Source organism: Tetranychus urticae, chromosome 1 (genome assembly GCF_039701765.1).
Source record: "Tetranychus urticae isolate SD_2017Ah chromosome 1, NJAU_TeUrti_SD_1.0, whole genome shotgun sequence".
NCBI classification, from domain to species: domain Eukaryota; kingdom Metazoa; phylum Arthropoda; class Arachnida; order Trombidiformes; family Tetranychidae; genus Tetranychus; species Tetranychus urticae.
The window spans coordinates 464227-477344 of NC_142958.1; the positions used below are offsets into that span (position 1 = coordinate 464227).

The 13118-nt window shown below is 30.0% G+C and overlaps 1 protein-coding gene across 1 annotated transcript in view; it reads right to left on the reverse strand.

The window, feature by feature from the left end:
- Nucleotides 1-13118, reverse strand: part of LOC107370014 (QRFP-like peptide receptor) — a 28147-nt gene that overhangs the window by 13738 nt on the left and 1291 nt on the right. The window contains exons 2-4 of the mRNA XM_015937988.3: nucleotides 7498-7619; nucleotides 5835-5956; nucleotides 5511-5634 (exon numbers count right to left, since the gene is read on the reverse strand). Coding sequence (XP_015793474.1) covers nucleotides 5511-5634; nucleotides 5835-5956; nucleotides 7498-7619 — 368 coding nt within the window. The remainder of the gene's footprint in view (nucleotides 1-5510; nucleotides 5635-5834; nucleotides 5957-7497; nucleotides 7620-13118) is intronic.

Genomic DNA, 13118 nt, shown 5'->3' on the forward strand with positions numbered 1-13118 from the left:
CGAAAGGCAAAGTTTCTCAGCAGAAATGATTAAATCTGAATAATATTTTTAATGATCAAGATAAATTCAAGGAAACCGAATTCAAGCAAATATTCCTTTGAATATAATGATGAAAATAGAACGATTAAATTTGTTTAAAAACGAATTCAACTTTGCTTGAGTGAATAGATAAATATTCAATTACAAATGCAATTCAATTGAAACATTTACTCTGAAATTCATCGAAATCGGTCAACTTTTATTTCCAATTACCTGTTACATTGGATTCTCAAGTTTTTTGCGATGAAAAACACTAAATGGTGAAAACACAAATAGCATCACTAATCTACTTAAACTTGTTACACTTTTATATTGAATTTGCAAATCTGTGGAATGAAATCCCATTTCTCTTCTACTTCTCTTCCATGCTAATAACACAGAATCTCATGATTCTTTTAACATAATAAATCTTGCAGAACAAATCATGAATCTTCTTTCGTTTCAGCATTTCGTTCTCCCTTTTGTTGCAACTTTAGTTTGCTTCAATTGTGTTCACATTTACCTCTTTAAATACATATATTTATTTAATTCTGCAATTGAAAACCTTTTAAATCTCTTGAATCTTTACATTGAAGATTATTTATGCTGAAGATTATGTCGTAAAGTGAACGAAAGGTTGTAATATTGGAAAAAGTTTTTTACTTTTCCAACTAATTTGAATCAAATTGATTTGAAATAAGCTTCAAGTGTCCAAATCGAACTCTCAAAATAGAATTGTTTTTAGTCCTTTTAGGAATCAAAAGATGATTATTTCTCAACGATTTTGACCAACGAAACATAATTTCACTTCTTATTGATAGAAAAGTTTTCAGTGATTTTGAAGGATTAATCTTTGAATTGAAGACGAAAGGTACAAGTTGAGTTCGATTGTGAAACATTTCAACAATCAAACATTCAATACGAATTGACCGTCTTTGCCTTATTTTTAGATGCAATCTTACAAATCGTGAAATCAGACAAACTTGTTCAAATTGTATTTATAATGATTTAAAAGGATTTGCATGTTGTAATATGATCGTTTTATGTTCAATTTCATGACTTTTTACATTAAATGTCTGAAGATTCAACAAGTCTTTGCCTTGAAATGATTGAATTTCAATGGAATTGCTTTGATAGTTTGATATTTCATTTCGCATTTGTAAGAGGAAAAGATATTTCGAAAGAAAATATGGACGAAAGGTTATTAGATTAAAAGTTAAAGACAAAGTTCGAGAATAATTTGTGATTGAAATTGTTTCTAAATGTTGAACTGTCGACCTGAATGAACTTGAAAGGGATTGATGAATGTATTTTAAGCTGGCATTCGACTGCTAATGATTAACTAGAAGTTAATTAAAATTGCAATCACTCTGAATAACAATATTATTAATAGATTGTTTGGAAGGGAAAAACAAGTGTTTGATCAAAGAGAGTAACAAAGCGAATGGAAGTTAATTAAAAATCAAATCAACCACAATTCACGTTTTATTAGAATTAATGATCAAAGAGATCCTTTGAATTTGTTGAAATGTTTTGTTATTAAATAAGTATAAGTATTGAATTAGAAATTGATCGTTACTTCATGCAAAAGAATAAGAAGTTTGTGTATGGAACTAGATTGGAAGGGAAAAACAAATTCACTGAGTTTTGCAAAGATCGATCTCCATTGAGAAGTAATTAGATATTTGCAATTATGCAGATTTGCTCGAAGGGAACACAAATTAATAAAACAAAATATTAATTGCAATTTGATCATCAACTGCCTCTGGTAATAATTGCTTCTATTGTTGCCGTAATTTATGACAATATTTCGTGGAAACATCTTTTAATTGATCAAACTAAAGGCTATTTAAATACACATATTGCACTTTGATGAATACTTATTTCCATTCTTTGCAAAAAGTGTTCTTCGCTTTCCAAGTGTGCTTCGTTTAGAAAGTTCGTTCACAACTCGAGTCAAAAGAAAACGATTAACTAACAATCTTTCGTTGATTATTGTGTCTTTAAATGCACATTCTCGCTTTCTAAGCGATTGATGAGTCTTATTACTCTGGATATGGCCACTATGAATCTTGCTCAGAGTTTTTCGAGCGTTACTCATCATTGGCATTACGTGAAATATCAGACCATCAAAATGAGTTCCATTGCTCGAAACTATTCGAAATTTATTGCATTAAAACTTTCGTCTCAAACTTTAAAAACAAATCCCATTTATTTTCCAATCAATCAATATTAAACTGCAAATATCATGGCTAAATATCAATCAATTGCAATCTCGAGACTCGAAGTAATCATTTCATTGAAAGTTGGCAAAAGCAATGAAAAATGTCAAACTTTTCTGTTTAGTTGTCAGATGAAACCGTGAGTTAAGCACATCTTTAGAGGACTAAATGGATGGTCACATTTTTAATGGCCAAATGATACTAATAGCCACTGAGATGATCCTGATTGACAAGTGAAACTCACCTCATTAAGCCTATCAATAAAGACAATTGTAACTGATCGAATAACAACCTCGAGCATTCCGCTATTAATATAATCCTTCGACTTGAAGTAAAATCGCAAAAAAACTGTTGAAAAACAAGTTAAACAATTGAACAGACAAATAATGTAATACAATGGACGTTAACAATATACTTTATCCTTTATCCAATTGTTTAATCTCAGGTGAGTTTAAAATGATTGACAATTCGTTGAAATGTTCATTATCGTCATTAATGATGATTATATCAACAACTAGTCCAAGAAGCAATTGTTTTTTGCCTCCTCAAAAGCATCATTAATATTGTTTCGTGAAAAGGGAAACCACAAAACATTTAAGCGAAACTGAACGAAACTGAAGCTCAATAAATAGTATAAAAAGCCTTTGGAACTGTTCAGCTTTGACCACAATGAACATGGAAACTCGATGAACATGATTAATGTGATTGCTACATTTGATTAATCCTGAAACTCTTGATACGTTTATATTATTATAGTATATCAATCGATTGTCAGTTGTTATTAATGATTTAGAAGAAGAAACTTTTCCCTTTTTCATTTCTCAACGAATCCGATGAAATTTCATTGCCAAATCTCAATCAATTTGAAGCCTTGAAACATTATCAACATTTTTTCATTTTAACCATTCATTTGATCGTCACAATTATAAATAAGCAGTCAACTTCGCTAAAGGCGATTCATTAATCAAATTGAATAATAATAAGGATGGAAAAGTGGAATTTTCAGACAATCTTGTTATTTTCGAGTTTAAACACCATTATCAAGTTGAATAACACAAAGAGACGACTTTTATTGTCACCTAAATATCATTAAAATGATTATTATTCACAAGAAAAGTTTATTTTAATAATAAATAAACTCATAAATTGAGTTTCTTTTCTCTATTACTTTACTTCTTTTGCTTTATTGTCAATTCTTGAATGGATGGAATGCCTTTCCTGTGAACATCAGATATGAAACTATTTCATGAAGTAGTTGTTCAGTTGCCTTTTGCTTCGACTAGTCAATATTTAATTTGATATCATTCACTCTTCTCTACTCTTCTCAGGAAACTTTCAATTGTTCATTGCATTAATTGTAAGCTTGCTTTGTAAGGTGAGTACCAATTGAGCGATTTAAATGTTTAAATGTCAATAAAATATTTAACATGACAGGTGCAATTTGATAGTGATCAAGCAATTCGTGTAAACATCTGTATGTTAGTCGAGTTGATGGACAGCTTTTTGGTGTAACATCAAACATGATTCGACTATTAACGTCTTTTTAGAAACCTTTGCATCCAATTTGGATAAAATGTGTAAGTTGAAGTCAAGGCTAATTTTAGTGAATTCAAGAGCTAAGAAATTGACAAAAACTTGAAGAAACTTTGATAGATTTTGATCCTTTATTTAGATGCTCATCTTAACTCGTTAACTTTCCTGCGAAACCTAAAAATGTATTCTCTAGAAATGTATTTTATGGAGATCTTTGGACATACAAATGTTTTAATTCATATTAGAATAGCACTTGCGTTGACTAAGATTTGAGCTGATGTTAACATTTATTGGGTTTTGGGCTGAAATAATTGTCTTGTTAGTTGGATAGTTAGTTTATTGAACGATTTATTTGTTTGAGGCTTGATATTTAACTTCTAGAATGCATTTGACTCTTTATTTACTGAACAAATCGAGTGCATCCCATTTAAGGTCCTACCAACATTTGTTCAAGTCTCTTAACGAATGAATTATGTTTTTAAACATCAATTAGAAAGTTATGTTGAAGTTATTAAAAGTTAATAAACTTGGCTTGTAAAAGACTGGATTTAAGCTGATCAACGAATATCGAAAACAAAGAATTTCCAGCCAAATTAGAGCGAAATTAGACTTAAATATCAATGCATTAGTTATGACAGATGAAATAGACTTCTGTGTTAGGATTTCATTGGATAACTTCCACCACTGATTGTTTCCCTGCGTATTAATAGCGTAATGCAATACATCACAGTAACTATTGGAGTATCCATAAGAATCCAGACTATTTATAGCTTGTTTATTAATCTGTTCGGAGTAATCATGTACAGGTAAGTTCCCTATTCAATGACGAACTCATTCAGTAAGATAATCTCTCAGTAGATTGAGTATATGAAAGGAGATCATGTTATTGAATCAGAATAATTTTCAATCAAAATTGTCACTCGTTATTCATTATTTCTATTGAAACCTTGTCCATTTCGACAATTCTTTTTGCAGTATTATTATGAATCCCACAGAAAATTTTGCTGCAATGTTAATCTTCGGCAAATCTGAACGATTAAAATTGATATTCAAATGCTTAACAAAAATTTCAGAGCCCACACTTAATAGTAACTTCAAAAGATTGTACAGAAACCGTTTATCATGCCGATTCCAGACAACACTAATGACAGTTTGGAGGACCCAAATGCAAATCAACTACAATTTTGTCCATTTTTTATCAATTTCAACTTCAAATGTCTCTTTTTATTCGAGCAAGAATTCAAAGATTGATCTTGTTGAGTTAAATTTCATATCAATTTTAAAATAAAGCAAATATCGTAATTGATATAAAATAGTTTGTGGCATATGATGGATTTAATAAATGAAACTAGTTTTAATGAGAATTGTTTGTGTGCGAACTCTATGTTTTGCATTTTATTCGACTTTGTCTTCGAACTGCATCCATTTCTCGCAAATCCATATTCTATTGAGCACATCTATCGTTTGTCTATTACTTATGAGTTGAGGTGACGAGTAACTAGCAAAAATAGCATCAAATTAAAAGTTTAATTCCAATCTCATGGAGTATAATTAATGTGTGCATGTTTAATGTATTATTAGTCCTAAAAATGACAAAACTATGATGCAATTTGATGATGAATCCAAGTTAGATGCGTTATTAATAGACCAAATTGAAGTTAAAATTAGCATCAGAATGTTTTTATTTGCAAATATTAATAGCATTTCAATAAATGTTTCAATTAAATGTATATTTACCTGCAAATGAATGATGGGTGAAGCTGATATCAATGAGAAGATCCAAGTTAATACAATGATCATCCGAGTGTGTGACATTGTGCACATGTAACGGCTCTTCACTGGATGCAGAATCGCATAATATCTGATTATAAAAGTAAATATTACATTCTTTATCTATACTGTTTATCCATTTCCATTCATCTCTTGATAATACAAATTAATATTTACTGTAAGCAGTCAACTTTCTAGTTAAATCAAGACTTATATCATTCCCTCAATGAAACTGTTTACTTTGATCAAATAATGATAATGAAAGAATAGATTTTAAATCCTTTGTCTTACCTTTCAATGCTCATTGCTGTAAGTGTGTAAACAGAGCATATTGCTGATACATTTTGCATGTAATGAACAAATTTACATGGAATCGGACCAATTTCCCAGGAAAATGAGAAAAGTTGACCAAACTTGACAAAAAGAAAAACAAAATTCTCATTAAAATGATTCCCAAAATAAGATTGTTATTTGATTCTATTGACGCTTTCATTGAAAAAGTAAATATTTCCAGTTATTCAAATTGAAAGGAAAAGAGCTGGAAGAAATGCGAACAAAAAATATTCTAAGAACAAGTTTTTTTTGATAAATCACAAAAGTTTCAAAAAAGCATTTCAAGGAACCTTTAAATTCTGATTAAAATTTGTTACAGTCAAAGAGTTGAAAAATGTTGACAATAAAGTTGTTTACAGCTCGAGATGCTGGGAGTGAAAACAGGGAATGAAACTTTTCTTTTTCTATATAAACTCGTTTCTTTTCAATTATTGATCAAATTTCATTTTCGACGTTCAATTCTGACTGGAATAGTTTGCCTTGACAAACCAACTTAACCATTTGCTTGTTAATCCTTGAAATCTTTGTTAATCTATTCAAAATTTCGATAAAATATCAACACAAAAGAACGAGAAAATAATTGAATTGGAAGAAATGCGCCAAAAGATTAACCTGAATAAGCCATTTCAACGGTTAAACACTTTTTTGACAAGCTGAATGATTGATTATCATAATAATCATTATCAATATCAACTTGATTAATCGCTGTTAATGATGGAAAAATCAAAAGTTTAATAAATACGTTAACTTTCCGATGAATACATTTTAATTACTTCAACTTGATATTTGAAAGTTGCATGAATAAACTTGAATAATGATTAAACATTGATATTTTAACCAAACTCAAAGTCAATTTCAATTTCGATTCTTGTTCCTTATACTTTTCAGTATTTTGTAACCAGCCGCGTTTCCAGTCAATGGATTGAAGATGCAAATGATCAATTATCAGTTGAGTAAAAAAAATTTCATAATTCTTTTCATTCCATTCCTCAGTTGAAAAAATTCCCTTTTCACCAACACAAAGGTGAATAAATCAAATTTGATAAAAAAAGAGTTTCCCTTTCATCCACAAATCAAACCTTTTTTACTTACTTTTGGTCATTTACATGAAATGTTTTTTTCATCGCACATTGTATACGATTGTTGGAATGAAATGTAAAGTAATTTTTTCTTCTTCCCTCTAAACTGCAATATCATGAGTTTCTAAAGACTTTTCAGGTTGCTGTTGAAATCAGAGATCAATTGATTTCCTCTTTTCTAGTTTCAACATTTTTCGCAACAAAAAATGTTGAATTTATTCAAGCTTAAGTAAACTTTTTACATTCACTTGGAAGTTGCTCTGAATCGTCAACAAAGTCAAACCAAGAAAGGGCTGAAGTAGAAGGAGAAGAAAAGTCGAGCTTAAACTAATGTATTTTAAACAGCATTAGCAAAGAGCTTAATACGATGATTGGATATGATGAGTTGAGCATTTTATTGATAACTTATTCGTAAAGAGTTACAATGTTGAGAGTGATTAATGGCTTGAAATGCTTTTGTTTTCCTCAACAATTCTTGTTCTGTTTATTCTTCCAAAACTGTTCAATGGGAATAGAATAATAGATTTTTCATGGAAACTCACCTTAACAGGTACACAGACTATGATTAACAGTAAATCAGCTGAAGCCAGAGAAGCGAGGAAAACATTTGAAAGTGTTCGCATTCGCCTGAAATGACTGACTGTGTATATAATTAGTCCATTACCTGGAGAAAGAAAAGAGTAAAGAATTGTTCGTTATTCAATTGATAAGATGACTTTAGTCTGATCTCAATGGAAGTCTAAGGTTCAGAAAAGTTGAAGCCAAGTTATTAGTTTCGAGTGATGTAAATGTCTGAATTTATTGTTGAAAAAAGAGAAAAATTATTTCGATTTTTTCCATCTTATCCATTATTTTGTTTGAAATGGATTACTTTTTAATCTCATTTTGAACTTGAACTTTGTTTTTGTTGGAATTTCAATAAAAATGAAAATCTGATTGTTTGGGTCAATTAGATGGACAAATATGACAAGGAATGGATGAAAGGTTTTGAGAAAAAAAGAGATTTAAGAGGAAAAATAATGAAAATATGAACACCTAAGTTCATTTATCAGAATCAGAAGATAATCTCTCTTTTCTCTTTTTTCCAGAATCAGATTTAATCTGTTATTGTCTAACAGGCTTTTCTTGTTATTACCTTTTCTCAACAATTATTATTTACTTCGTCTGGCTATTTTTATTCACAACTTATTGTTACACTTTTTTCCACTTTACTTCCATGTTTGATTTGATAATACATGATGAACTGAACATAAATAAAGAATTGATAAATCAAAGGATAATCAAACAAATGTATTTATAAATGATAATAACGATAATAATGATAGAAAACAGATAAAATATAATAACGTTTATTGAACTGAGTAAAGGTTAGAACGAATATTATATTGACTAAGAATTAAGAATCAAGGTAAATATTGATATTAACTATTCAATTAACTATGAATATACATTAGCAATATCATAATAAAGTATCTTTATCATCGAGTTATCACATTTTACATTTATCATGAGAATTCATTTTTTAAAATTATTCAGTCAAATGCTCAACTAGTGTTAAGTGTAAGCCGATTACAATCACTTTTTTAGCAATTTTGTGTTCTTTTGTTGAACATGTTTCCATTTTGTGGCGATTAATGATTGTAATTAGCTTTATTCTTGTCCATAATGATCGTAAATCCGTTCTTGGAGAGAACGAAATTTGTCAACATTTTGCTGGAGGTTAATGATTTGATTGAAAACTCGTCGGCAAATGAAAGCAATAATGAAGATATAAAATCCTGGAATGATGTTGATGGCAATGCTTATGAAAGATAAACAATTGACAATAATGAGGTTCACAAATGGCTTGTTTTTATATCTTCATTTAAGGTTTACTTTGTTTGTTTTTTTCGGCTTACAATGAAAGTAGTTTTTTTTCTTGTTTCTTTACAATCAATTGACAACAACATCTGAACAAGAATATGATGAACATGGATGAACAAGAGGAAAATGGAAAGACGTTGATGATAATGATGAGGAAGGAGGAGGAATGGGAATAAGTTTTACTCGACATTCATTTTGTGCCTCATTAGTTTGGATGGAGGATGAAACAGTCGTCTTGGACTGACTTCATTTGGCTTGTGAACTTGTATCGGTTTGATTTTATTACCATGATAATGTTTACACAAGTCTGTATTAATGACACTCGAATGTTGACTTCAATGATTAACGATTATTGCTACTTCAAACGTTGCCCTTTGACAGATTTGTGAAATTAATTTCAAGACTGACTTCACTGACTTCAAGTTTTAAAACCATCATCACTTGCATTATTATTGTATCAACTTTAATTGATTGGACGAATGACTAGAATTGGCTTATCTTTCAACTTCATGAAATTCTGTTCAAGTTTAAACACTGATAAATTATCAGGATTTCAAGATTAGCAGCATGAAGTGGTTACTTTTTCATTTGATTTTACCATATTTTACACGAATTTTCTAAAAATAGCTCTCAATCCAAATTGAACATTTTATTTATCTTTCATTATACAATTAATGATAAATACAATAAATCAAGCTCTTATTCTTGAACCTGAAGCTACACTGAACTCTCAACTTGTCACATCGACGGGTAAAGGTATCGTCAATCAGCATTTCTTCATCGTTTCGGTGATCGATCGAAAGAAATCAAAAGAGATCGAAATCCGAGTTCCCGGAAGTTATTCAAAAATTTCATAGTACCCAATGAAGACCACATTGGACCTAACTTTTCAGATCGAACTTGCATGCTGATTCCAATGATGCTTTGCAAGTTCCCATAAACCTGCGGTTCATTGTTATATCGTTTGAAAGTTTTACTCAATGGAAATGAATGTTCAAATTTCTTTTTTACCCTGTGAAAAGCACATCAGATCTGATGCATATTTTTCAAGACTCTTAAACTATCATAAAAGGTCAAAACTAATTTCCTAATGTTGGGTTTTTCATTTTCCATGCACTTTATTTCAAATTGCAGGTTATTCTTCCCACCTTTTATTTATATGCTAATTTAAATATTAATAGTAACGTTTGATTTCTTTATTTATGTCTTAATGCAACAACCACATATAAATAATATACATTTTACATAACAATTTACACTTTTACAACTTTTTTATTAGAATAATGTTTACCTTTCAATAGGCTCATGAAATCGGATGTCGGCTCTCGAGGCATCGTTATTGATATCAAACTGTTTGAGTCTCAAAATTTGCTGTCTTTACATGGCATGCTAATGAATCTAATCAATAGATATGAATGTTTAAGTGTCCTTCATTGAGACAGGTTTGTTTTCAGAAAACTCGTGTATCTTCCTAATGATGTTTGTTGTCGGTAAGTCCAATTTGGAAAGATACATTTCGATTGTCCAAAACAAGTTATACATTTAATATTAACTACTAGTAAATTGATTCGTAAGTTAATCGTAAGTGATCCCAATAAATCTCATGTTTGAATATGATTCAGTACAGAAATTCAGTACTTAAACACATTAATAAACCTCACAACTACAAAGGTTGACTTGAAGTTTATTACCATTTACCTCATCTCAGAGTCTAGTCTCATCTTATTCAAAGTTAATTCAACTGATTTTGTCAGATAAAGTTAATGCTCGTTAGCAGTTTACTTTGCATTACTACTGTAACAACAAATTTAATTTATCCTAATAAACATCAACTTGCTCGGAACGCAAAACATTTAATCTTACATTTTTCATAGTTTTTCGTTTTTCCCTTTTTCTTAGCTCAATCATGGATAACTGTAAGGAAATGGATTTAAGTTTATTTGTTATGTTAGGGTTTAACAAAGATCTTTATTTTAAATGTTTCCTCTAGAAGTCGGTTGACTTCTTGATAAACATCTAAGGGCAAAGTTAAAGGTCTCAATCACAAAGAGTAAAGTAGTTAAGCACAATAATTGAATATTAAACTAATTTCTTTAATTATAATGAATGATGAATGTAAACTAGGGACAGTAACAATACTAGGGAAGACTTAAGTTGACTGACAATGAGGAAGAAAGGGGAAGGACAATAAATAGGTTTCTAAGTGACGGTTTAAGGTGAGGGTAATTTGAATTAACAAATAAGAATGAAGTTGAAGGGAAAAGAAAGATTGAGTAATAAGGTTTAGGGGGAAGCAAACAGTCGTGCGACTGTCGTACCCTTACAGTTATATTGTTAGTAATAGTTATTGTATGAAAATTTGTGTTGATTTATGTTTTATCGAGGTCTATCCAGGCCCTTAAGGGTGAATAACATCCTTGGTGAAGGACCAGTTAACTCCTTGACTAGTCATGCATATCTGATTTCGGGCAACACCGAAATCCTGGTTGTCCTTGTTTACCCAAATGAACATTGTTACAACGTGAAGGAGGGACGAAAGGAATGATCATGAAGATGATCATTAGCATGCAAAGACAGTAAGCCAACAAAAAGTTCAGATCAGGTTAACTTTTGCTTTTTACCTGATGAGATGTTAACAGATTGCTTACAGATTAAGATACAAAATTGTTGATTTAATCGTTAAATATCCAAAACTCTAACCATCAAATTTGACAATGCAAGACGTAAATAGCATTGAAAGGTTCAACTGAATATTTCCATCAAAACTCTGCTGTTCAAACTTCCCACAATAACTTATTACTTCAACTATCCATTTCAATCATATCAAGAAAAGGTCATTTTGATTGAAACTGAACCTTCATTTGAAATCACTTCAACATCATTCTAATGTTAAATGTCCAAACTTGTTTTCCAAAGAAAATGAATGGATAAAAGATATTGAATTAATTTAAACATTTCATGAAAATTGTTGACAAAAGATTTAATGAAAAGCAAATTGAAAACTGATCTTTGGTAGACAAAAGTTTGGAAAGGTTTATCCTGATTCAAGCCATTAAAGGCTACATTCATCTATCAGGTGAAAATTGACTATACAATGTATTACTATTAGTGATTTTTGTTAAACTGATCTCTATTCAAACCATAGTAGATCATCAATCTTAATCAAAAGGATAACCATAAAAGTAAAGATTGAATCAACATGAGATTCACAATGTTTCTGGTCAATACGCAAAGGATTACTTGATGATCCAAAAAAAGGTTTGTCAAAGAGTGTAAATTAATTAAATTGTGAATAAGTATTAATGAGGTTCAGTTAAGGCAATGGAGAGATGAAAAAAGCTCTCAACTTTTCTGTCTCTTGTTTTTCCTGGTTTTCCTGACAATTTCATTTGATTCCTTTTTTATTCAACTTGAAAACAACTCAATGATATCAACTTGATGAACAATTTAATTTAAACAACAAAGATGGACTGAATGATGAATTGGAAAGGTGAAAATAGCAAAAATCAGGTTAAAATTGGGTTGACACTTGATCGAGTGAAAGTTATTTCATTAATGCATTCACTTAAGTCAAACCATTTGTTTCTGGTTCATTTGACTACAGTTTTCAAGTTAAACCTGAAACTGGTTTGAATGAGAGAAAAAATAATTCCATTCAATAGATAATCATTAAAATCATTTTCTAATTGAGTGTTTCTCATGTTCCTCACTTTCCATTTCATGGTTATACAAATGAGAAAAAAATTACACATTTTTTGTGCATTTTTTCACAATATTTGCATTTCAAATGTTTAATAGTCAAATGATTTGGGTAAAGTCATAAATGAAGATCGTTTTATTTTATATTAAAGTCAAGATTAAGAGTGATGATAATAATGATGAGCTTGATGGTGTTAAGCTGCTTTGCCAACTTTTACCCTGTAAAATCTAACACAAGACATGATCATCATGATCATTATCACTTGAAATATCATCAGCTTGAAAAAATTGTAGCTCAGCAATCTAGTTAATCAAAAAGGCCTACTGTGAGCTGAAACGAGGCAACAATGTTGAAGCAATTTTCATTGAAAGTCAATTCAATGAGCAGAAACAATGTTCATTCATATCAAAGCTCAATTATGATATTAATTAAATAATTACAGTTTTAGTTAATTTATTCAAGCTATTTATGAAATGTTTAATAATTGTCAACATTATTAACAAAAGAAGGCTTTTGAGCGTTTTATTAATTTTCATGCTCAATAGTGTCTTCCATTGTGTTGTTATTAAAAGTGAAACTCATCCGATTGTTATGTGATTA